At 41.4% G+C, this 24,761-nt stretch overlaps 7 protein-coding genes across 7 annotated transcripts; 4 read left to right on the forward strand and 3 right to left on the reverse strand.

The window, feature by feature from the left end:
• Nucleotides 1-164: 164 nt before the first annotated feature.
• Nucleotides 165-5,697, reverse strand: LOC6538581. Its single transcript, XM_015193430.3, has 12 exons — nt 5,220-5,697; nt 4,527-4,688; nt 4,054-4,418; nt 3,205-3,986; nt 2,911-3,077; nt 2,504-2,850; nt 2,280-2,441; nt 2,027-2,215; nt 1,817-1,946; nt 1,646-1,744; nt 1,439-1,589; nt 165-1,382 (listed from the first exon to the last, which is right to left on the reverse strand). Exons 3-12 carry the CDS (start codon nt 4,413-4,415, stop codon nt 1,252-1,254), a joined length of 2,520 nt encoding a protein of 839 aa, XP_015048916.1. The 5' UTR covers nt 4,416-4,418; nt 4,527-4,688; nt 5,220-5,697; the 3' UTR covers nt 165-1,251.
• A 134-nt stretch (nt 5,698-5,831) lies between these two features.
• LOC6538582 (nuclear export mediator factor NEMF homolog) lies at nt 5,832-9,414 on the reverse strand. The gene is made up of 5 exons (XM_002099068.4): nt 9,177-9,414; nt 8,383-9,112; nt 7,431-8,314; nt 6,247-7,368; nt 5,832-6,188 (listed from the first exon to the last, which is right to left on the reverse strand). Exons 1-5 carry the CDS (start codon nt 9,230-9,232, stop codon nt 5,990-5,992), a joined length of 2,991 nt encoding a protein of 996 aa, XP_002099104.1. The 5' UTR covers nt 9,233-9,414; the 3' UTR covers nt 5,832-5,989.
• Nucleotides 9,415-9,677: 263 nt separating this feature from the next.
• Nucleotides 9,678-10,098, forward strand: LOC6538583 (molybdopterin synthase sulfur carrier subunit). Its single transcript, XM_002099069.3, has one exon. The coding sequence runs from the start codon at nt 9,703-9,705 to the stop codon at nt 9,973-9,975; it is 273 nt and encodes a 90-aa protein (XP_002099105.1). The 5' UTR covers nt 9,678-9,702; the 3' UTR covers nt 9,976-10,098.
• LOC6538584 (molybdopterin synthase catalytic subunit) lies at nt 9,982-11,424 on the forward strand. The gene is made up of 5 exons (XM_002099070.4): nt 9,982-10,114; nt 10,176-10,482; nt 10,607-10,882; nt 10,947-11,215; nt 11,276-11,424. Exons 1-5 carry the CDS (start codon nt 9,986-9,988, stop codon nt 11,396-11,398), a joined length of 1,104 nt encoding a protein of 367 aa, XP_002099106.1. The 5' UTR covers nt 9,982-9,985; the 3' UTR covers nt 11,399-11,424.
• A 15-nt stretch (nt 11,425-11,439) lies between these two features.
• LOC6538585 (ribosome-binding protein 1) lies at nt 11,440-13,684 on the reverse strand. The gene is made up of 3 exons (XM_015193431.2): nt 13,650-13,684; nt 13,005-13,497; nt 11,440-12,505 (listed from the first exon to the last, which is right to left on the reverse strand). Exons 2-3 carry the CDS (start codon nt 13,483-13,485, stop codon nt 11,721-11,723), a joined length of 1,266 nt encoding a protein of 421 aa, XP_015048917.1. The 5' UTR covers nt 13,486-13,497; nt 13,650-13,684; the 3' UTR covers nt 11,440-11,720.
• A 744-nt stretch (nt 13,685-14,428) lies between these two features.
• On the forward strand, nt 14,429-19,974 carry LOC6538586. The gene is made up of 2 exons (XM_002099072.3): nt 14,429-14,565; nt 16,171-19,974. Exon 2 carries the CDS (start codon nt 16,287-16,289, stop codon nt 19,815-19,817), a length of 3,531 nt encoding a protein of 1,176 aa, XP_002099108.2. The 5' UTR covers nt 14,429-14,565; nt 16,171-16,286; the 3' UTR covers nt 19,818-19,974.
• LOC6538587 (tubulin polyglutamylase TTLL5) lies at nt 14,429-24,556 on the forward strand. Its single transcript, XM_002099073.4, has 5 exons — nt 14,429-14,565; nt 21,289-21,334; nt 21,395-22,180; nt 22,238-22,451; nt 22,512-24,556. Exons 2-5 carry the CDS (start codon nt 21,297-21,299, stop codon nt 24,225-24,227), a joined length of 2,754 nt encoding a protein of 917 aa, XP_002099109.1. The 5' UTR covers nt 14,429-14,565; nt 21,289-21,296; the 3' UTR covers nt 24,228-24,556.
• The last annotated feature ends 205 nt before the right edge of the window (nt 24,557-24,761 follow it).

Consider the following 24,761-nt stretch of genomic DNA (forward strand, 5'->3'; position numbering starts at 1 on the left):
AATTGATTTAGTAGAACAAATATTTCTATAGAGACTATTACAAAATACACTTTAAAATGATGGACATCATTAATATATCACAATGAAACTATAGAATAGAATCCTTGAATAAAATCACACTTCGCTTTTTTAATACTTTTTTTATTGTGTTATTAAAAGACACATTTTAGAAAGTAAGTAGCCTTTAGTATTATGTTTGATTTACACATATTTAAATAAATTTTCTATTAACTATAATTTATTAGATTACATCTACTTGTTGTGATTAATTTCCGTGTTGCTTTATGTTATAACTATATCATTATTTATCATTAAACAATTTTTCCTTCATGTTTATTTGTCACAAAATTGTATTTCAAAATTAACCGATTATTTTAAATGAAATACAGAAATTACACAAGAAATAAACGTTTGCAAGGAGAATAAAATCGAAAATATCAAGTAAAATTAACAATTGTAATACCGCTTTGAGAAACTCCTTGTGATAAATAAAATCAATAAAAATAAGTGCACATTTAAAGAAAAAATAAAATTGCATTAGATTTATAAGTATTTGCTGTATAAATATGAGGAAACGGTATTTATTTTAAGTCTCAATTTATACATACATACAAATTTAAATATATACATAACCTATGTTGGCAGTTAGCCCTTACATTTTGTACATACACTTTATTGTTATTATATACATAATTTGTTTCAGTCGAAGGCTTATTAAACTAATTCTGAACGCATACGTCAAATGCACATACCCATATATGTATATACCTTAATATATACTGCATGCCTTATCTTAACTTTAAAATAAAATGAGATAACTATTCGGGGTCTTCAATTGGAATACATGCAATAATTGCAAACAATTACATGTGTTTAATGAAAAGCAACTATTTTTGTAAATAATACATACTCTTGGGCAACAAATAAAGTATCTGATGGGTGCGGATATTATGGAATCTTCGTTTGCCATTGCCTTTTAGCGATATATTCTGTAACTTAGTGTAAGTCTTAAGTAACTTATTGTACCATTCATTAAAATTCGAATAATGATCACCGATATTTTGTAAAATTAGAAAACAACTTTGGTTAAATGGAATGCATTATGTAGGTGACTGTGAGTATGAAGATTCCGTTTGCTAAAAATTTACTTGTGAGTATATTTATGGAAATTGATCAACAACTCGTGAATATATGCGTGAACTTTATTCAACACCCCTTAACTTAAATTTACTTTATCGTTAGTAACAAATGTTAATAGCTTATTGATAATGATCCCATTTGCCCAATGCAACGACCCCCCTCTTCATCGAAGGTGGCCAAAGTTAATCGCGACAGCTTATTGCACAAGACTCCATTTCCATTATTTTGAATAGGATTTGGCTCTGCAAAGGAATTGATTAATAAATGGAAGAAATGTGTCAGCTAACAAGTAGCTCACCATCGTGAAAAGGTTCTTGGGTGGCACCCTCCTGCTTTTTGTTTCTGATCTGATCCGTAAAATGTGATATAAGTGCGTCTATCATGGCAGCTTGCTTTGAAAATATTTGCATTAGCTTGGACACTTGTATTCCGTTCTCGACAGCATCGAACTGCAAAGTAAATGATACTACAAGCTTGTTTTTATAACAGCGAAAATGCGAATTACCTGCAGGAAGATACAAGTGAGGCATTCGGGATCATCACTTGCACTTGGCTTTGCGTAATCCCAGGACAAATCCTCGTATCGCAATCCCAGCAAGAGGGTCTGCATCGAAAGTGATGTGGTTCATTTAACAGTGCGGATTACAACTATAAGCTGTATTCTAATATAACTTACGCATTCGTACGGATCTATTACGAAAACACCTCTCTCATTGACGGCGACCAAAACCTCCATGTCCTTCTGGTTGACCAGTGCCATGATGCCCCGAACAGGTTGCTCAATTTGACCATGAAAATAGGCGGCACTGTAAGCAAAAATTTTGAATGTTTAATCATTAGTTATTAAATATTTATTGGTTGTATTATATATAGATGTAGTACATACCCATAGAAGGGCAGTGCCCAGCAGAATTCCAGGTATTTCCTCATCAACTTTCGTGTGGTGGCAGTCTGTGGCACCCGCTTGAACTGCTCCAGGAGCTTCACCTCCGCGGAGTTCTTCTGGCTAATCGGTAGCCACAGCCAGGTGGAGCTCTTGGCCACGTGAGGGGGCAGAAACCTGGCTTGGTTCTCCCTAAATGGTTGAGGTAGCATACAAAGTTAGTATCTAGAATGTTATATAAGTTAAGGAGACTTGCCTGAAGAATCCTATTGTATGGGTGTGGGAGTTGTAGGGACCCAGTTCGATGCGCGCCTGAATGCCACCCAACATGAGCGAATGCACGGGCTCCATGATATACCTGCCAGTCAGCACATTGTTCCTGGCCTCCTCATAGAGCAGCTCCAAGATCCGATGATCCCTGCAAATAGTATGATAACAAGTTTAAAATGGGTTCATCTGGCAGCTACTGATAAGTATTACTTTATCTTCTCCTCATCTCGCTTGGAGAAGAAGACGTTGCGCTTCAAAACGATCATGGGCTCATCGAACTTGCGATCACTGGGACTGGAGTTGCTGAACTTCTGGAGCAGATTGGGCCACGCAACTCGCACTATATAGGGGCAGTGGTGGGCCTTCAGCTGCATCTCCAGTAAAGCACTTGTCATCCACAAACCGAACACACTCTGTGCCAGCAGCTTGTTGGAGATGCCCAGCTCCTCGCAGCCCAAGGCAGCTGCCAGCATCACTTGCGATGGACACTGGGCAGTGCCCTCGATCTCCATGTGCACCGCCACCCGGGACATAAGATAAACGCATGTGGGTATTACCTATGGAGTAAAAGTGCCTTTTAAGTTGCTGAAAGTGAAAGGATTGTGTTCGTATCTTACATTTTGGAGAGCACGGGTTAGATTGGAAGCAGCTTTGCCGGCAGTCGCGAAATTCGAAGTTGAGCTGGTTGCCATGAGGCGTTTTTGGATTGCGGGATTGGATTGGGCATCGTTGCCATTGTTGCACTTGTGATGTTGTGGCATGAATGAGCTATTGGTGAGCACTCCTAAAAATGTCACAAAAGAGCAGAAAACATGATACAAAACATACAAACTTAGCCTCTCTAACTAACAAAAAAGTTTTAAAAAACTTATTAAAAAACATAGTTTTTAAGTGGAGCTAGTATCTCTTACCGGATGGACTCCGCAGTTCGGAAAGGGGACAAAGTGCACTTGCATTGCTCATCATGTTGGCGCCCATGTCGGGTAGTCCGCCCAAACAGGGAGCATTCCCAGAGGCGGCCATGGCGGAGGACACCTGTGCCGGCGACAGGCAATCGCCATCATTCTGACCCGTGCTGACCACACTGGACACACTGGCCGATGAGGCGAAGGTGCTGCCCACCGCCGTTTGGATCTGGGCTGTGGTCACCACACGGTGCACGGTGTACATGATTGGGGGCACTGGCATATTCACCGAGCCCAGGGACACGGGCACCTGCTGGTCGCACGTGACCACACCGGATGGGTTCTGATGGGTTTGAGTGGCTGCCACGCGTCCACTTCCGGTGCCGTTGCCGCCGGCGCTCGGGAAGATCGCACAGTTGTCGAAGGCATCTGGTGGATCGGCCACCGGACCCTGTAATTGGGGCAACTGATGGATTGGTTCGGGGTGGCTCAGTTGGTGGTTGTGCTGCAGCGACTGCTGGATGTGGAGAAAGTTGGCCTGTTGCTGCTGCTGGTGCAGATGTTGCTGATGCTGCTGATGCTGTTGGTGTTGCTGGTGCTGCTGATGCTGCTGATGCTGCTGCTGATGCTGCTGATGCTGCTGATGCTGGTGCTGATGCGGCTGCTGATGCAGGTGCTGCTGTTGCGGTTGATGAGCTTGATGCTGCGGTATTGCTGCTGCGGCATTGTTGGCTATATAGTAATCATCGCGACACTTCACATCCGTAGTGTTGTAATATAAATGCGATCTGAAAAGTATTTACGTATATTAGTTGCACAAATATAGTATAGTATAGTATAGTATAGCAAACGCACTCATAGTCTTGAGTAGATAGCTTCTTTCGATTATACTGCAGAGTTCCCAGTGGAACAGTCATTATGTTGATATAGTTCCCAGCGTTGGCAGTATTCTTGCTGCATTGCCCACTACTGTTGCTGCACACAGATCCTCCATACGGACTACCCATGTTGCCATTCCCGCCCAGCGTTTTGCTGTTCCCACTGCGCGCCACCAAATCCTTGGAGCTGTAGCCCGTTTGCGGTTGGCCGGAGCTACATGTCACATAATCCTGGCCAGCGTTCATCCCATAGTTGAGTTTGTTCGCCGCATGCTGGGGAATGGAAGTCGAGGGATTCTGCTGCATGGCGCTCCGGCAGTAATAATGATTTGGCTCCATGTTCTTCAAAATTCAAATAATATCATAGTATAAAGTCGGTTTAGAAATGTGCACTTTACATATAAACATGTATTTTATTTAAATTTTGTAAGTAAGTTAAGTGAAACTTACTGCTGTTTTTAGTAGATCTGCTGCTAACAAATATGTTTAGTTACTGTCGACGCCTTTTTGGGGTTCGCTTGAGCAATCAGGATAGCCCTCATTTTATCTGGCAGTTGTGAATAGTTCTCAAAAGTCCATTATAAGCGAGATATTAGCTTTCAGTTGGCATTTCTGAAAGGTAAACCCTATTTCATTTGTTTATTTTAACTTCTGAAATATATACATATATCTAAGCTAGTGGGGTAGTAGGCAGGATATCTGCAGGATATCTTTGTGTGCAAATACTTTTTATTGACATGGTTAAATATGCCATCACATATTTCATTTCTGTTTGCCTTGCCGTTCTGTGTGGAATGTTTCAAAACCACAGAAAATGGAACTCAGTTCGGATATTTGATTTTTTGAGCAGGTGCAATAGAGTGTATGCTGTATACACACATGTTCGCACATACATACCTACACGAAGGTCTGTATGTGCGAATGCGAATGCCACTGCGAATATGGGTACTTTTTTGTACATCATGCTAGTTTTAGTGCTTGGAAGTATGTCAGCTGGGGCATAACTTGTAACTTTATAATTGGTGGCACGTAAACACTGTATGTTAATTCAGTTCAGTTCACACGGCTGAGGAAAAAAAACGTCCTGCCTCCTTAATCAATACATGCCTTCATATGTATGCATACACACACACACACACTTACAGACACACACGCACATATCCTTCTAACTGGGTGGGACTTTGAAGGCCATAGTTTTTCACCGAACCATAGCCTCTGCACTTTAATTTTATTCCTTCGCTAAGGATTCCTTTTCGTTGGGAAGCACTGCGTCACTGCCCAAATGTATCTACATATCGGCGAAATCCTCCACAGCGCACAAACGGATGGCTTGGAAAAAGTGTGTTACACGGATTTCGCACGAAAGATACATTTTCCGCTGTATTGTCTTTACGTTGCGATGAGCTGTGTGATTTGCTGGCTTGTTTGCTTTTTCATCGGATTTTATTTTATCATTCAACTATTTTGGCCAGGCTCGTGTAGATTTTTTTTTACTGTGACGATTCACGTATCGAACGATGACGAGAAGTTCGCGAAGTTTTTAGTACACAAAATGCCAAAACAGGCGACTTAGCACCAAAATATCTACTTATACAACACCACTTTTGAACACAGCCAACCGAAGTAAACAAACACATGCAAACTCGGGCCCCATATGAGGCGCATGCGCCCCAAAATTCCAGCTTAAAGTTCGCCCAGCAACAAGACTATCGATAAAAGCCAGTTTCAACCGTTAGCAAAATCAATATATATATCTTTTTGATAAGGAACCCAAGTATATATTTACTAGGCCAACATCAACAGCCACTTCTGTATACATCCTCTTTTATTTTTATCAACTGACATTACTTTTTAAAAGCATTTTTAACACCGCCTTTCGTTATGGCTCAACATTTTGCATACATTTGATTTACTTATTTGTGATACTTCTGCAGTTGTGGGGCCGAGAGCTTGACCTTTCCTGGTATATTCCTGGCCAACGACTCTTCCTTTATACTCTTCAGCAAGTCCTTCTCCCGAGCACTGCAGCCTTTTTCCTTTGCGAAGATATTGAGTGCTAGTTTCGCCGCCTTTCCTCTTTTTCCCGTTCCTGGGGTGAGCTTCACTTTAAACCTAGAAGGAAATAACATTTAGTAGGAAACATTTTATAGGAAGTTTGCGTATAGCTTACTTGTAGTTTTGCAAAGCCTGATAGGGAGCCACAACTGGTATCGCGAAGAGCAGCTCATCTCCTTCGTGCGGCTGTCCAGTCAGACTGTTGAGTACATCCACATCTCCGCCGACGGGCACTTCATCCCCATCGTCCAGTTCCACTGGGTTTTTGGGTGCTGCACTTTTCTCTGGCTTCACGTACTCCTTAGTTGACTCACTTTTCTCCACAGCCTTATCGGCGTTTGCCTGTGGCTTTTCTTTACCCGATGACTTGAGAATCATCATGCGAATTTCCCGCTCCTCATCATCTTGATCTTTGTATTTTTGCTTCATTTTCTTGAGTTTTCCCTTCTGGCCTCTCTTAACTTGGGATGGATTTTTGGGTTCAGTACTCACAGGAGCGACTTCCTGTTTGGCGGCCTCCTGTTTCGCCCGTGCCTTGTCTTCCTTGGTCTTCTTGGCACTTACTTGCTTCTTTCGACTTGGACCAGCCAAAATAATGGTCGTTTCTTCGTCGTCGGTTTTTTTCAGAATTTTTTCCAAGACAACTTCATTTTCTTTAGTCGCTTCGAGCTCTGGATTTAGGGAGTCGGATCTCACTATAATGCGACCTGTATCGTGCTCAATCTTAACTTCTGTGTTGGGGAAAGCCGTAATTTCGGTATTGGAACTTTGTTCCGATAGATTTGCATTAGGATTGGTATCAGCATCTTCATTATCTGACAAAAGGTCATGTTCAACTTCGGTTTCTTTAACATTTTGATCTATTTGATCATCATCCAGGCTTCGGACTTTACGCTCTCCCAAATGGCGCTCAATAAAACTATCCTCCAACTTGAAAAGTAAACTTAGACCCATGGTCAGGTGGCAGGAGGGTAGGAAGTTCTTCTTTCCTCTAATCATAAAGCTTCCCGTGGCCAAGTACTCTCCAGTTGGTGCAGTTTTGCTGACCTGATCGCTTGTTACCCAGTACGAGTTGGTCACCACTTTGGCATCCCAAGCAACACTGTATGAAATAGCCATGGATCCAGCCTCCAGCAACGTTTTGGGAGGTATTTCTTCTCCTGTGGGATTTTGAATTATAACACTCGAGGCGCCCTGAATCTCAGCGTGGACATAAATGTCTTTCGGACGCATATATCTGCAATAACAAGATTTTTTAGTTACAAAAACTGCAATCTATAAAAGTAAGTCAGGATATACCTTTTTACAATAAGCTCGTTCTGCTGCGCATCTCTTCCTCCAATAACCAAATAATTTTCAGAGCTGATGAACCAGTAAAACTTTTCAAACCAGAAAACTTTTCGTGCCTTTACTATATTGGATATAGTCCTTACTTCCTTTAGTGTCTGCTGAGTCTTGCGCTCCGCTGACTTGAGAGCTTTTTGGGAAGCGTCCACAGTTTTCTTTTCCTTTTGAGCAGCCGAACGCTTCATGTCGTAATACCGCCGGGCATTGGCCCAAGCAGACAGAGCCAAATCGACATCCACAACAGTAAGCTCTGGAGCCTTAAGATCGTCATCGTCATCTTCATCATTGTCATAAGGGTCACTGAGCATAAGGGATATATGATTAGTCTCCAGTTTAAGCTGCTTTATGGAACTAGCTACAGCATCGCCATTAGCTTGCGCCTCCTTCACAAGCTCATGAATATCCGGCCAGGATAATTGACTTGCAATAGCTGACTGAACAGCCCGAATCGCATTATCCACCAGACTTTGATTGGACGTAATAAGCTCAGCTTTCTTTCTGTCCACATCCTGAACTTTTGTCAACTCCTCTAGACGCTTTGCGTGATCATTCTTGACATTAGACAGCTTTTTGAGTGCCTCACGCTCTTGTTGCAGCGTCTTCATGTCAATCTTTTGTGACTCTTGCGTTGAGTAAAATTCATCGACAGCTTCCATAAAGGACTCAAACGTGGCCGTTTCAAAGTTCTTGAATTGGGTAAAGAGGTAGGGATGAAATTCGATGTTTCTAAAGAAAAACTCCACTTTTCCATTCTCTGTCGGCTTTTCCTCTTTCACTTGAATGATGTAGCCTTTACTTTTTCCACTACTTCCCTCTGCTATGAGCTCTTGAGCATCCTAAAAGATTGTAGAGAACAATTACATTCTACATTTAACAATAAATTATTGCACCAAAGTGTTCTTACCTTAACTGCCTGCTGAAGAATTGGCAGATCTTTAACCATATCAAATGGCTTCTGTTCCAGTTTCGTATTCTGTTGCTTCTTACGTTGCTTTTTACCGCCTTTCTCTGGCTTGTCATCCGCCTCCGGCGTTTCTTCTGTTGCTTCCTTTTTGATTACGTGATTGTCCAAGCCGTGCGAGAGGAGGACGTGCTCTATAACTGCCGGACCGCAGTCCAAGTTGGGTGTTAGAATCTGACGCAAATAATCGCCATTCCTAGCATTTTCCAACAGTTTAACTAGTGCATCCGGTTCCAGTTCCTTCGTAGGCTGTTTGGCGCGTTCCACGGGATATTTTTCGCGCATAGCGAAGCGCAGATTCTCGCCCTCCGTATGCGGACGCAGTATGTACAACGTGGTCAACTCGTAGTCGGTAAGGATCACATTACCGCGATCGTAAAGCTCCAAAATAACATGGTAGGCGGCATCGCCGGTACCAAACTGGAGGTCAACAATACGATCGCTACCCAGCTGTTGAATCTTTTCCAGACGCTTGTTCTTTAAGTGCTTCCTCAGCTTCATGCTGAAACCAGACGGGGCCATGTTTTTGGGCCATTCGAACCTAGTGGTATGGAATCTAGTGCCGGATTCTATCAGCAGAGTGACCTTCTCCACAGCGCCGGTCCCCTGCATCCGGAAGAGGTACGTCTTGTTATCCACGTCATAGATCTGATTCACTCGCCAGCCGACCAGCCTGGAATGTAAATATAGATGTGCCATTATTCCTGGGCATCGGGATTATCTGATTTGTTACATACTTTTGCAGTTCCGCCACTCCGCAGATTATATCGTAGGTATTGAAACGTGTCTTCATGGTTCTAATTGGAGTGTTGACGATGTCAACACGGAAGGCGAACAAAAAATGAATCTATCTAGCCACCTAACTTATCATTAAATATTCACAAGTTTGCTATCTACGTTAGATAAGTTGAATTCTTAACGTAAGTTAAATAAAAACCATTATATTCACTTGCGAAATTAAATATCGGTGTAAATAGCGATGGACGAACTTCAAATAAAATATATCGATTGTATGCTGTCGATGATTTGAATTACCAAAAATAAATTCGCGCCCGTATTATATTGTATAAACTACTTTTATTCCATTATCTAGGAGGTTCTTTGATTTATTTATTAATCTTTAACCTATCATTTGATTAAGTTTCAGTCAGCTGATTCCCGTTCCGTGGACCATTCCATTCCACTTCGTACCGATATCAAATGGAGAGCATTAGTTATCGGAAAGTCAAACTGCTTTGTCATCGCCAATCTTCATTTGTAAATATGAATGCGGATGGACCTGTTGTCAACGTGCACGTGTTGTTTTTTGCTAAATCCCGTGAATTAGCGAACACTCCCCGATCGAAAGTGGATCTGCCCACTGAAATTACTGCCTCCGATTTGCTGGAGCTACTGGTGTCCAAATTTGGCCTGACCCCCATTCGGGATAACTTGATTTTGGCCCACAACGAGTCGTATATTGATAACCTGAGTGAAAGAATTCTGTTCAAGGAAGGAGACGAACTCGCCATCATACCGCCACTAAGTGGAGGCTAACAAGTCCGCCATGGATCACGTTAAATTGGTTAACGACCCCATTGACATCGCCCATATCCACCAGTTGCTGGCCGATGAAGGCTGTGGAGCTTCATCGGTATTTGTGGGCACTACGCGCGATAATTTTCAGGGAAAAAAGGTGGGTTCACTATCTCGGTCAATTGATTCCATTGATTAATTTGTACTTTTCAACATTTCAGGTGGTGTCATTGGCGTACGAGGCCTACGATAGCATGGCACTCAAGGAAATGAATAAAATATGCTCTGATCTCCGATCCAAGTGGCCCGATCTAAAGCACATAGTCATCTATCACCGATTGGGAACAGTGCCCGTCTGCGAAGCCAGTGTAGTTATAGCCGCCTCGTCACCACATCGATCGGAGGCCTTAGAATCAGTATCTTTTGCAATAGACCAGTTAAAAACTCGGGTTCCCATCTGGAAAAAGGAGATTTACGAGGGCGATTACGACAGCGAATGGAAGGAGAACAAGGAGTCCATCAGGCCCAGTAAGATCTTATGAGTAACCACCATGACATGTATTCTTATTATTTGTACACTTGTAAATATAACTAACAATCCAGCATTAACAATATTATTGGATTCTCTTCTGTGCATGACTGTACATTGCAGAGAAATCGCAAAGTGCCTTCAATTATGCAGCTTGTCCCTGCAAAGTGGAGGAGTCACATGACGTCCCACGAACTCTGGTACAAATTAGAGTTAATGACGCTGAGTTAACCAAGCGTTTAGAATGTTTTGTCAACAGAAAACGCGACGAAATCAACTCACAAAATGTAATTGACTTTAAATCGTCTTTTGTTAATTCAGACAAAGACTTCAGCGATTCCTGCGCTCGAACGCAGAGCACAATTATCAAGCAGGAGCAGTCAAATTCCCATTTAAAAGGTGGGTAAACGATTCTCTATTTTCATAATTATAGCCACTCTGTTATACAAACAACTTATCACAGTTCGACGAGTAAACAATCGCTGCGGACCTCAGCAAATGGAAATGCGACCCAACTACGAACTCGAACTGAATAAACTAATGGGATCGCGTGACGGCCAAACGGATCCAAGCAAAGAAATGAGGAAATCGCTACCCAATTCACGACTGCAGGCAATTGAATCGTACATGTGCCTAACCACCGACAACGAGGAAAACATTTTCAGTAGAATCAAAAAGGTGGAAAATAGACTTCTGCAGCTGGAGTCCATTTCACCCGAGTACAGACACTTCGTAGGTTCTTAAAACATTGCCTTTTATTGCAGTTCTAAAAAAACTTCAATCTATTCCTAGACTAAACTGGAACCGTCTTCTATGGAACCCCCGCCGCCGAAAAAGATCAGAAAGAAATCGTACTCGGCCCAAGAATTAAGTGCGTTCATTCAAAAGATTAAGGATGGCAGCGAATTTACCTAGTAATAAAATCCTTTTGGCAAATAAAATGGTTATAAGCGTAGTTATTATTCCTTGGTTTGTAAATGAAGTAAATTTATTTCAACATTCCAACTATTTGTAATAGTTATTTTAAATGCGTAAATGATGAGAGTGAAAAATTCAAAAATTTTTGTTTATAACTAAGGAATATGGATAAGCGTGGCTGATTTGTTTCTGTTTGTTAATCGGTCGTCAAGCTTCATAGATTACGCCCGAAAATCTAATGGTTATTCGTTAACCGAAGGACCAGCTTACTAATTATGTAATACGTGAAATTGTTAAACCTTATTGTTGTTCTCAACTCCTAGCACAGAGTAGGGAATTGAGCTTCATCGTCAACCTTCAGTGGCTTCTGGGCGGAGCGGCGTTTCTCTCCAAATCTGTTGTTGTTTTCCTGTCTGTTTTCATAGCCGTTGCTGGGTCCGTTGTTAAAGCGCGGACCACGGAATCCCTCTCCACGTGGTCCATCATTGCGGTATCCTTCACCACGGGGTCCCTCGTTGCGGTAGCCTTCTCCGCGGGGTCCCTCACTGCGAGGACCCTCTCCGCGAGGTCCGTCGTTGCGATAGCCACCCTCTCCACGGGGTCCGTCATTGCGGAAGCCACCCTCGCCGCGGAATCCCTCTCCACGAGGACCGGCTCCGGGACGTGGTCCCTTGCGGAAACCACCCTTGCGGCCATCATTGAAGTTGAACTGGATGTCCACGATGCGCTGAAGGCGGCCCACGCGCTGGGGATACAGCGATGGATCGTACTCCAACTCGTCCTCGCTGTTGCTCTCCTTCTTCTTGCTCAGCACCACCATCTTCTTCCACTCCGCATTATCGACGGCACCTTCGCCCGCTTTGCGCAAGTTGTAGTTGGGCTTGGCACGCTGGTCTCGCAGAGCCTTCCACTCATCGAGGGTCATCTGCTTGGACTCATCCTCCTCGGGGGCGACCGCGGGATCGGCCGACTGTTCGTTGGCCGAGTCCTCTTTTTCCGCCTGCGGTGAAGTCTCCCCGACCGTCTTTAAGTCCTCAATGTCCTGCTTCGGGGAACCCCAGTTGTGGGCACCACCGCCTTCGCGTTTGTCAATTGACTTGACGCCTGTGGAGAATAAGTCAACTATTAATAGATTCCAATTGATATGAAGGAGTAAAACAATTTTCGGGATAACGTGTTCTCAAGTTAAAGAAATACAGGAATTTATAAAACAAATGACAAGTTAACCTATAATATTTAATTAAAAATTAGTAGACCTTAAAGAATTTTCCAGAAAACACATGTGTTTACAAATGCAAAGCACCAATTTCAGACCACAAATTGTGGTTGGAAACTTAATATTTACAAACACGTTTTCAAACGTTTTGCGTATTACAAATTCAACACATTTTATTGCCGTCAATGATCGAAAGTCACGTGAGAAATATGTGCTGGAGCAAGCGATATGTAATCTTGTTGCCAAGGCTTCCATTTTCTCTATATTTTGCAGCATGCCGCCATTGTAGGCAAGCATTTTCCACACAGGAAAGTAGAGAACTTCGCACTTTATAACCCACTCGAGGAGTAAACACGAGAACAAAGAACAGAATCTAGGCATAATTACCGGTTTTATCGGATCCAGACTGGCGATCGAATTCGCGCTTTCCGAATTTCTCGCCGGTGCGGGCGCGTGGAGGTCCCCTGTTATCACGATTGTTGAACTGGCGCTGTGGCAGCTCGTTTCCGAATTCTCCGGTCGATTCCTTGTTTCCGTAGCGCTGGTTGTTGTTGTTGTTATGGTTGTTGAACCTGCCCTGGTTGTTGGCTCCGTTTGTAGCTGCATTCCTGGGACGGCCCACATCCCCGCCAGCGGGACCCTTGCCACCCTTCACTGGACTCGCGTTCTTGGCCGCCGGAACGTTGGCTTTGCGAGCCGACGCTACCGGCTTGTTCTCCTTCTCGGACTTGCCCTTCGGCGCCTTCGCCGGTTCCGGCTTCTTAGGCGCCGCGACTACGGCGGGAATCTGTGGCTGGGCGGGCGCGGCGGAGGAGTCATCGTCGTCCATGAACAACAGCTCGTAGCGGTTATTTCCAGAATTGTCCATGATGTAAAATTTCTACGAATTAAAAGTGAACCAGATTTGGGGATTACTTTGCTTTCGGTGGCAACGATATGCTTTGCTTTTAAATTATTAGCACATGGCCGGCCTAGTGCTCAATCGTAGTGATAATCGGTTAAAATTGCGAAAACGCGGAGCAAATTACGCACCTCGCCGGAAACGAAAGTGAAGGTAGAAACATCGATGGCAGGACCGTCGGGGCATCGATGGACTCCTTTTTTTTAGTAAATCGATAGTATGACATGACTATCGATAGTTGCCGGTTCAATATGAGTATATATCTGTAAGAATTAAAAGAAAAAAAATGTTATATATTCGAAACAATATATAAACAGTTTTAACTTAAAATTATCCTTTAAACTTAAACGATGTTCACAGGTGTAGAAATTGTTTAATATAATTAATTGTTTAATATTAATTTAAATTTATAACCGATAGATACCACATTGTCAGTAACGGGCAATAAATACTGGTAGTAATATTCGATTGTTCTGATTTCACGTAAAATATGAGTGTCATTTATTGGTTTAAAATAAAGATTTCATATTTTAAATAGTTATATTACAATTTAGGTTTTAATTTTCCCTTTATTGAAATGCAATAAAAATTATATATATTGTAGAACCCCTGATTATATCGCATAAAAATACCGAAATGTGCTCGATAGATGTATCGATGGCAGGCCGACGTTTTGTCCATCTCTAGCAGTCGGTCCATCGCCATAACGAGAACAACTTTTGGGCCCGTAGAGACAAATGTGACATTTGTTTCTTTGATGCGTTGCCATCGAAATTCTCTGTCCTCTTCGGCCTGATGCAAGTAATAAATTCAAGTAAAAGCAAATTGTCCTTGTAATCGAAAGCGAGTACTTCGTGAATTGTGGCCATTGCGTACCGAACCGCGAGAGAGCAGACGAGCGAAGGAGCGACTGTCAGCGAATTGGAATATTGGAAGCGAAGAAGAGGAGAGGGATCTCGAGCACCCATTAGCCCCCATCCACATTCACGTCCAACGGGCCCCCAAAGTATTCGCAAGTGGTAACAGGGCCGCGTTTGCGTTTCGCCGGTGAGTCCCCAAATAAGAATGCAATCCACACACATCCGTTCCGATATTCATAAGTTATTCATAAGACTAAGTCTTAAGTGCGTGTGTTCCAGTTGGTTTCCCCATTTCCTCATGTGAGCGCGGGACATGCATAAACAAAAAAATCAATATCTTTGCCTGCTATATGCAGTTTTTGTGATTTTTTTTTTTTTTTTTTGGAGCTCGGGTTTTCTACTGTTCTGTATTTGGATTTTACCTTGACCTCTTCAGTTGCGCAAAACTGCATTTGGCAGGCGTGTTTCTATAACACCCCAAAAGTTTTTAAGTAAAAAAAAAAACAATTTGCTTTAAAAAACTTGGCAAAAATATCGTGATGTCATTTTCGAACTTTTTTGTTTGACCTTTTTTGGAGTTCTGTCGCACGGAAATCGACAATATTATCATATTCGGTCAGGCAATGGGGCTCCAAATGCTTTTATGCATATGTCGACTCTTGGTTTCTATTCCGAGTTTTTCCAGGGGTGGTTCCTACCCCTTCTCATAGATAACGTCTGGCCTAACAGTTATTTTTGCACCCTCAATAGGTATGTTCCTTATATGGTGGCATATCGAAAATGGAAACAAGTGATGTGAAACATTTCATACTCTTTGGTAGAAATGAAAAATGGATCTTGGATTTTCAAGCTGACAAAGAAGGATTCATTCACATAAACACTTCTACTCTGCAAAAAAAAGCACTTACTTGCAGAATTACTTGAATAATCTCAACCGTCAGCAATAATTATGCCAATTGGACAGATACTTCTTTAGGAATTTGTATTTGAATACAAATGCAAAGAGGTTTAACTTAATATGATACTTATGTTAAGTATAACACTTATGTTAATATTTATGAGCTCATAGCACGCACTAATATCATTGTAGATTTCCACTTTCTGCAAAAGTGGAATCAAGATACGAATTAACCATTTCGCTGAAGTCACCAATCATTTTCAGTATCAAACATTTAATGTTTGGTTCAAGATTGTATTCAGCAAAGATAGTAATCTATTAGAACTTACTATGCTTACTTATATTCATTTATTGAATTTAAATGTGGCTCGTCATCTGCTAAATTACGCCAAATTTGGCTTTAAGAAGCAGCAATTATCAAGACCTTTTTTTGAAGTTAGATGTGTTAGGACTATACCCCCGCATAGTATGTTTAATTCAAGCAAAGGCAACATACACCCCCTCTATAAATACGCAATGTTTCAATTAAATTAAATGCTTTTTATAACCGCGTTGCGGGGCTGTCATTGTATTCCAATAAGTTCCAATAGCTATGATAAGTGTTCTATTGCTGGCTCATAATTTAAGCATATGTAGTCATAGAATTTTATTGCTACAATGTTATTACGCTATTTAGTTGTCTATATTTTGTGGCAATCGAAAGATTTCTATATCAATTCTATGCAATCGCATATTCGTAAATTTTAACGACGACTCGAATTGCTTTAGTTTAAGAAACTTAGTATTTAATGATTGCGTAGATCAATAGAAAAACTGCTTATTAGTGTAAGACTACTTTTTTGTTATTACTGCTTAAATTCTATATAAAAAACATTTTTTCCTTCAATTTTATAGCATCACAATATCTGAAATCAAAAGAAAAATCAAATTTGTATCAAACCGAAAGAAAAATCCATTTTCTCCGAGCCACATGAAAATCAATTGATGTTTAAGGGTATTACAACCACAAAATGAATACCAAAAACATTGAAAACAAACCCATGGATGGGACAAAATTTCTTGATATGTTGTCAACAATATCATTGGAGGAAATATTACAATTCGAGTTTCGTCTCAATCCAACAAGCAAATGGGAAACATTGATAACGCCATCACTCCCGCTTCGGAAATACAATTGTAATATTTGCCATGTTGTCCAATTCGGCGACAAGAATTTGTTTGGCCACCTAAGTGGCAAAAAACATAACGCTGCAATGACAGCTGAGCAGCAATTGCAATTCAGAAACAAGCCCATTGGAGCTCCACAAAAACCAGTTTCAAAGGGTTCAAACACCATTGCAAATAATAACAAAAACAGCACCTCTCCTGTTGTAAAGAATTTGCCTACTCTAAACAAAAATGCACCAAACAAAAATAATACTAATACAAACACTACCGTTGTTAAGCAGGCAGCTGGAAATGAAGTGGCAAAAGCACAGCCGCCTCAAAATAAAACTCCAGCCATTGGCGCTAACACGCAAAACATTGCTAGCCCTAAGGCGGCAAGTAATCAAAGTACTGCAAAGAATATTCAGGGTAATAATCCAAACACTCAAAAGAATATTCAGGGCACTAATTCAAACATTCAAAAGAATGTTGCAGTAAACAATGCACCCAATCTAAAGAATACATCTGCAAATAGTACACCTATTAAAAAAAATACAGGGAATAATGCACCCGTACAAAAGAATATCTCTGTTATTGGTGCAAGCGCACAGAAAAGACCCAACCCGAACCCGGGAAATATTCCAGCGAAGAAGGCTAACATGAATGCGGCCAACGCCACTAACACTGCTAATAAAAAGACTCCACAGCCTGCAACGGCTACAGAAAACAAATCCCAGAATTCTGGAGGTCCTGCTACAAAAACTACTGTAGGCAATACTACTTCGCAGCAGCCAGCGAATGTTCAGACCCAAAAGCAACCACAAGCGCAAACAAAAGCACCTGCTCCAAATCCAAATCCCGCACAGGCGACCAAAGCTGTGCAAAATGCTAAATCGAATAACAAGACTAGTAATCCAGATATAGTCAAAAATCCGCTTGCCACGAAAATATCCTGTGTTCCGCTGGCCAAGCTTATCAACTCTACACCAGAGCCCGAGAACGATGTCATAATTATTGACGAACTGCCAAAAGAGGCTGCTAAGCCGCCAGAAACACCGAAAAACCCCATACCAGTTCAAACAACAACCCCGAACTCTACTATTGCGCCCAAGAAGTCAACCAATATTGCTGCGCCTCCTGTGCGCCCAGCCACCATTAATAAGGTGGTAAAGCCTACCTACGTTGCTCCCAAGGATTACCCAGCAGCCAAGTCTGGTGGCACATTTGAGTCCAGGAGCCAGAATCATGTTATGGGTCTCGTTGGAGTGGAGTACGTTTTGAAAATAGTTAGGCACTTGGCTGATAAGAATGCCAGATACCAATGTTGCCTATGCGAGATCACTGCCGATGAGCAATCGATGCACAACCATTTGCTGGGCTATAACCACCGTTTAAAGTATTTTGACAAGCATTTCCCAACGGCAATGCGTCTGTACCGTCAGTATGTGTCCCAAGTACCAGAGAGCGAGGTCTGCAAAATAATGATGCCCATTTTCGATAAGCTGGCGCATGCCATTGAAACGCATCATGGTCGAAAATCCGCCCATCTATGCTATGACCATGTATATTCCAAAGATCGCCAGAGTTTGTTCTCCCAGGTGTACAATAGAAAGCACTCGTCGGAAAAGATTGGGCCCTCGTTCACGCACGTCGTTGATGCCAAAGAGGTGGATGAGCTTATCAAGAAGGTTAGAAACAACGTTCAGCCCTTGATGAACGTTGAAAATCCGAATCCTTACTACGTCCCACCATACGTACCGCATTATGTGGGCTATCAGAATGTGCCCGAAAAGAATACAGAGCCGCCCATTGATGACGAAACGCACAAGCGAATGGTCGACAACTTTCTCAGGGACACCAGGCAAAGTTCGGGCGATGCCCAGAAGTCGCGCAATCCAAAGCGAAACCGCTCCAGATCCATCTCGCCTGATGGAAGGAAGAGGGTCGCCCACAAAAGGCACTGGAATGTGGAGCGCAGATCAGTGTCGCCTTTGCGCGATGGTGATCTTTGGCAGGCGTACCGCCACATGGTTGATCTTAAGGTGCGCGAGCTAAATGTGTCCTTCGACACATACAAATCTGACCCCGAACAGCATCCAAACTATCAGGCTGAGTGGCAAATGTTTTGGAAGCGCCGCAAGGATGAACTTATACAGGCTGGCATTAATCATCGCACGTACAACTTTCAAAACGAGTGGATTCACTTCTTTAATGCTCGCATCGAAGAATTGTACAATCAAGATATTGAAAACATTAAAATCAAATGCCGCGAACGACTGTGTTTGCCAATGACCAATAACGAACTGGCCGACGAAAAGTATCACGTTCATTTGGGCAAATCAGATGAGCCCGATTTGCGCAAACCCGAAACTAGAAATGAACCGCAGAAGATGTCAGTTGATGTGGAGCCTTCGGTTGTGGAGCCTCCCGTTGTGGAGCCACCGAATGTGATCCATGTCCTACGTCTTTTAACCGCTTTGGAGAATTACCTGGGAAGTTTGGGTCCTTTTGTTACCGACATGCTAGTGAAAGCCTTGCAAACGCAAAAGATTTATCCGGAAAAGGTACACACTTCAATTTTAACAGCCGAAAATTGTGCTATTTTGGAGACCGTTAAAGAAAAGTTTACGGGTCTCTTGATCTCCCAAATTTACGAGCCCGCTAAAGAAAGGGCGTTGAAAAGAGCTATTAATGACACCGAACTGTTGCTTCAAAGTGCCAGTAAAATTAACAATTCCAAAGATAACGATCAGCGCGTTGAGAAACCAGAGATGGCCAACAAATCACAGTATAGCCCCGATAAGCCATTGGATAAAACTGAGCTTGCGGCAAAGCTGGCTTCTTCATTGGTGTCCCAAGGCAAAACATCTATAAACCGAGAGGAACTTCAGAAGATACTTCAAGTATATACGATGATTGAGCAAAAGAAACGCCAGGAGATTCCCGCCTCTGGCAGTTCGTTGAATACAGTTCCCAGCACTTCCACTAACTTGATTCCAAATTCCAATAACAATGGTAACCTGTTGACACAACATACATCTAGAAATTTAAACATTGCAAACAATCCAATTGCAAAGCAACCTAACAATCCGACCAGTATGTTGTATACTGGTCAGAACTACTCTGGAAATGTGGCTCGCTTTAACAACCAACAACAAAGCACTAACTTAGCTAACACCTTTAACTCGAACGCGTATCCGACTGATCGTGGATTTGGCGGATCCGGCGTATCCGGCGTATCCGGCGCATATAATAGTCAATTCGGCTCTGCACTACCGGCAATCAACCCGAGCAGCGTTTTGCGAAACGATCTGACTACGTCGTCACTCTTCAACTTCAACACCAATTTGAATCCATCTTATAACAACCTTAACCGGAGGAATCCTAATTTTTAGTTGATAGTACGTAATGCGGATAGATTGATAACGAATACTTACATTAAACACACAATAATGTAATCACAACATTTTCAAATTAGCTACATTCATTGAAAATTTGTACAACATTTGAAGAATGTAACTTAAATGTAAATAAATCGATTTTATAATGGCAGTCAGTTGTTGTTAATTATTCTAGAAAAGGAAGAAGTTAGTTAAGTTACTAAATTAGTTATCAGGTTGATGTGATTTTTTTTTAAATATAATATCGATCCCTTTTATAATTAGATTTTATTGCACTGTGTAGTGTGTGTATAAATTACTTTTATAAAATAAATTGTATATTTGGCAATAATAAAAATTAAATAATATGGAATTTAAATTGTCTTTATTGTTGTATTCTACAAAACTTCAATAGAATATTCTGATTACCTCGAAACCAGATTACACATTTTACTAAGTCACGTCCAGTTTAATGGAAAAGATGATAAATTAGAACTGTGTGTCTGGTGGAGAGGTCTCCTATGTTATAATAGAATAGTAAGCACAAACGTACAGCGCATGGATCATCTATGGATCATACAATATATCTCGCACATCAGGATGAATGCCATACCAGCACGTTTCACCCAATAGGTTAATGGATATAGAACCTAAACATATGCGGTACGGGTGACGATGACCACTTCGATTGATAACGTTTCTTAATTAGGATATACACTTCCAAAACTATGACCATGATGGCTTTTTATCTCGTCGCTGGAAAATTATCGCCCAAAAACAACTACGAATCGCTGGAAATTCGTAATTTTGTTCACGCCGAATAGCTATCAGTAGTTATAATTAGATCAATCTTCTTTAAATAGGCCAAACAAACCATCTGGTACTCTACGTTGTTAAAAAAGGTACGAAATAATTATACAGTAATTACAACACCTTTTAAAAATGAACTTAATAATGAATATATTTTTAGCGAACTTGACATACAAATTTATTTAATTTGTAATGTGATTAACGTTAAAAACCTCTGGAAACAATACAAATTTTCATTTGAGGTTGTCGGTTGATGATTAGATATGGCATTTTCTATTTCCTGTGCCATACAAAATCGAGTAATCGACTGGCAAATGATAATTTTAATTGTTTTCAGTTTTTTTTTTGTACTTTTGAAGAGGGCTTTTCTTAAGTTTTTGTTTAATCTTGATAAGCATAAATCGAAAAAAGCAGGTGAAATATAGAAGCTTATAATGATAGTGCGACTATCTTATTGCTATTCTTTTATGATATTTGTGGCAAACTACTACTTATTTAAATGTTAGTGATTAATCTCAGTCCGTCCGTTTTTTTTCCATATACTTAAATGTTATTTAATTTAAATAAATTGTTAATTTAAAAGCAGCTTAGTCATCTCCTAAAATACGAGTATATAAAGTTCTCTCAACATAATCGTGGGTATATTAAATTATCATTTTATATTCTACTATTTCAGAAGTCGCTATGCCTTCTTCATTGTGTGAAGCTCTCACAAATTCTTCGTAAGTTATACAACAGCTTAAAAAAATCATTTAGTAATATATTTTGGATTTTTATTGCAGAATCAGCTTCGATTACCAAAAAGAAGATGATTGGATTACGAGTGGAAAGCTTGGTTCGCGAGAAGCAGTTTTGGTGTTTAGAACGAATATTCTCAATCCGAAAATCCGGAAAACATTGTCCGAAAAGTCCTCTGCACAAGTGTTAACGGACACAAAGGATAATGAGGAAGAGGCCGTTCAATGCCAAGAAAAACTGGAGCAAAAAGAATCTACTTCTTCAGAACCGAGTAGTAAGGATTCTCTTAGCGGTTCAACGCAACACAAGATATTCTTATTGAAGAAACCGCAACAATGTGATAAATCGGATAAATTAACTTTTTCTAGCCCTTTTAAGAAGATACTTAACCGATATTCCTCGAGTGATACGTCCATTTCAAGTGAAGGTGAAGAGCCTGCAAGTAGTAGTGAAAACAAATCGCGTGTACTTAAAACCAGTCAGAATACCATTAATATTAAACTAGCTGCCGACTTATCGAAAGAGAGTGGATACGAATCCATAGCACCTGCCAAATCAATTTCAAATACTGTAGTAAGCGAAGAAGATCCGGAGGTGACAAGCGAGGATGATGATGAAAGTGGGACTAACATGCCTGCCTCTAAACTAAAAATTACCTACAAATTCCATCAAACGGAAACCAAGTTGCTTAGAAAGCTCTTTAATGTCCATGGCCTTACAGAAGTTCAGGGTGAAAATAATAACTTTAACTTACTCTGGACGGGTGTTCATATGAAATTAGATATTGTTAGAAATTTGGCGCCGTATCAGAGGGTTAATCATTTCCCAAGGTGAGTTATATTTTTAGTTATTTAACTAGATTGAATACATTTCATTTATATGCTCAGATCCTACGAAATGACCCGAAAGGATAGACTATATAAAAACATCGAACGCATGCAACATCTACGGGGTATGAAGCATTTTGACATTGTGCCACAAACATTCGTTCTGCCGATCGAATCCCGGGATTTGGTAGTAGCTCACAACAAGCATCGCGGACCATGGATAGTTAAGCCAGCGGCCTCCAGTCGAGGAAGGGGAATATTTATTGTTAATTCGGTAACTATAAAGACAGCTTTCTACAATTTTAAACTAACGTGTATATGTGCTTGCTTTTAGCCAGATCAAATACCTCAAGATGAACAGGCGGTGGTGTCGAAATATATAGTGGATCCGCTGTGCATTGATGGTCACAAATGTGATTTGAGGGTATACGTCCTAGTGACGTCCTTCGATCCCCTAATTATTTATTTATATGAAGAGGGCATTGTGAGGTTGGCCACAGTCAAGTACGACAGACATGCCGATAACCTGTGGAACCCGTGCATGCACCTATGCAATTACAGCATTAACAAATACCATTCTGATTACATAAGGAGCTCCGATGCTCAGGATGAGGATGTAGGCCATAAGTGGACGTTGTCTGCTCTCTTAAGGCACCTGAAACTCCAGAGTTGTGATACACGTCAGCTAATGCTGAATATTGAAGATTTAATTATAAAAGCAGTGCTAGCCTGTGCTCAATCTATTATTTCGGCCTGCAGAATGTTCGTTCCCAACGGAAATAACTGCTTTGAGCTGTATGGATTTGATATATTAATAGACAACGCACTAAAGCCATGGCTACTGGAAATCAACCTATCGCCGTCAATGGGTGTGGATAGTCCTTTGGACACCAAGGTGAAGTCATGCCTGATGGCAGACCTATTGACGTGTGTGGGCATTCCAGCCTATAGTCCAGAAATGAGATCTCATTATGACCAGAAATGGTCACGTTTCCGCAGCTCAAGCTGCCAAAGGCAAGCCACTTTTCCCAGTGCCTCGCAAAAGACAAAAAAGTCAAAGAAAAAAGGACCTGCCATTAATCTTAATCTAACCGGCGAAGAGCAGCGCATATTGCGCAATGCACGCCTACAGTATTCTCGTCGTGGAGGATTCGTACGCATCTTTCCTACGGATGACTCAATGCAGCGGTATGGTAATTTTCTTGATTCCGCTAATGGCATTCCAATTTCAACACCGAATGTGCAAAGTCAGACATTCCAAACGCCGATTATTCAGCACAACTACAACCAGATGCTTCACCAAAACTTATACTCCAAGGATGGCCGGCAAAAGCAGGAGGATAATTCTGAAGCTGACCGGATTTGGCAGTACGAAAGGGCCTTAGAAACCGATTCGGAAATACCATTTGTCAAGAAGCCAACAGTTGAGAAGTGCGAAGTGGAGGGGAGACGGTTACGGAAGGTGATGCTAAAGAAAATATCCAATGGATCCGAGCTGACGCCATTTCAAGCGCGACAAACGTTCAGCATATACTTGGAATCGGTTCTGCGGCGGCTTACCGAAGATCCCAAAGACAATCACGAGAAAATAATACTTAAGTTTCTGAACAAGTTCGGCGGGTCTGTAAAGCCGCCAGTCATGTTCCGAAATATGCAAAACATCAAGGTGGCCAGCAAAGCCCGTTCGGCGATGGTGGCGAAACTTCTGGGTGACTTCCTGGAGAACTACAAACGAGATACAGAGGCCTACGTGGACTCGTTCGATCACTTCGGAATGATACCATCCAGTGCCTACAATCAGTTTCTAATGCACGCCCAAGAGTCCGATTTGGAGGCAGTGCTGACACTTCACACCAACGTAACCGGAATCATGCCCTTCCTGTACAACCGATGTGGGCTGTCAGTGCCACCCACTCCCCCGATTCCGTCTGGATTGCACGGCTTTCTGCGGGCCCTCCCCTCCATGGTGTCCTCCACTGGCATTAACAGGGAACTCAGCAAATACGATGGTTACTTCAAGAGCTTCGACAAGGAGAAAATATTTCTATGAGGCCCGAAATCGGTGGGAGTTATAAATCTAAATAGCTAATTTGTCAAGCTTTTGTCCAGTCATCCTATTGTAGTAAGTCTAATTATTTTTGTATTCAAATTTTCGCATTAAGGCAGAGGCTTACACAAATAAATATTTATCGATAAACAACGATTACTTAAATGTAATTTTTGAAACGCTTTATTAAAAATGAAATAGCTTTTATATATTTAAAAGGTCAAATTTTTCTGCCTACACAACTCATAGCTTTAAAAATATAATATACATTCTACGCCAAAGATATATGAAATCGATACTTCGAAAATAAAATGTGAAATGCACAAAACTAAGCAACTGAGTTTTTGTTTAAAAATTTTAATTTTTGCAAATGGACTTTTCAGTTTTTCTATGTTGAGTACCACAACTTGACAACAGGTGGCGATGGAAAGAGTGTTGAGAATGGAATATGGCGCATAAAACTTATTTGGAGCACTTTGTTTGGGCATCGCTTAGTAACAAACACTAACATAATAGTCGGGGTACTTGCTCCCCCAC

This window comes from Drosophila yakuba, chromosome 3R, assembly GCF_016746365.2.
Source record: "Drosophila yakuba strain Tai18E2 chromosome 3R, Prin_Dyak_Tai18E2_2.1, whole genome shotgun sequence".
NCBI classification, from domain to species: Eukaryota; Metazoa; Arthropoda; class Insecta; order Diptera; family Drosophilidae; genus Drosophila; species Drosophila yakuba.

Coding starts and splice junctions, on each gene's coding strand:
- LOC6538581 (XM_015193430.3), bottom strand. CDS start 4,415: ATGGAGCCAAATCATTATTACTGCCGGAGCGCCATGCAGCAGAATCCC. Junction 3,987..4,053: donor CTATCTACTCAAGACTATGA/GTGCGTTTGCTA, acceptor AATACTTTTCAG/ATCGCATTTATATTACAACA. Junction 1,745..1,816: donor TAATAGATCCGTACGAATGC/GTAAGTTATATT, acceptor CTTTCGATGCAG/ACCCTCTTGCTGGGATTGCG.
- LOC6538584 (XM_002099070.4), top strand. CDS start 9,986: ATGGATCACGTTAAATTGGTTAACGACCCCATTGACATCGCCCATATC. Junction 10,883..10,946: donor GTCAAATTCCCATTTAAAAG/GTGGGTAAACGA, acceptor AACTTATCACAG/TTCGACGAGTAAACAATCGC. Junction 11,216..11,275: donor CACCCGAGTACAGACACTTC/GTAGGTTCTTAA, acceptor ATCTATTCCTAG/ACTAAACTGGAACCGTCTTC.
- LOC6538583 (XM_002099069.3), top strand. CDS start 9,703: ATGAATGCGGATGGACCTGTTGTCAACGTGCACGTGTTGTTTTTTGCT.
- LOC6538587 (XM_002099073.4), top strand. CDS start 21,297: ATGCCTTCTTCATTGTGTGAAGCTCTCACAAATTCTTC. Junction 22,181..22,237: donor AGGGTTAATCATTTCCCAAG/GTGAGTTATATT, acceptor TTATATGCTCAG/ATCCTACGAAATGACCCGAA. Junction 22,452..22,511: donor GAATATTTATTGTTAATTCG/GTAACTATAAAG, acceptor GCTTGCTTTTAG/CCAGATCAAATACCTCAAGA.
- LOC6538586 (XM_002099072.3), top strand. CDS start 16,287: ATGAATACCAAAAACATTGAAAACAAACCCATGGATGGGACAAAATTT.
- LOC6538582 (XM_002099068.4), bottom strand. CDS start 9,232: ATGAAGACACGTTTCAATACCTACGATATAATCTGCGGAGTGGCGGAA. Junction 7,369..7,430: donor AACGAGCTTATTGTAAAAAG/GTATATCCTGAC, acceptor TTGTTATTGCAG/ATATATGCGTCCGAAAGACA. Junction 6,189..6,246: donor CAGGCTTTGCAAAACTACAA/GTAAGCTATACG, acceptor ATTTCCTTCTAG/GTTTAAAGTGAAGCTCACCC.
- LOC6538585 (XM_015193431.2), bottom strand. CDS start 13,485: ATGGACAATTCTGGAAATAACCGCTACGAGCTGTTGTTCATGGACGAC. Junction 12,506..13,004: donor GTCTGGATCCGATAAAACCG/GTAATTATGCCT, acceptor TATTCTCCACAG/GCGTCAAGTCAATTGACAAA.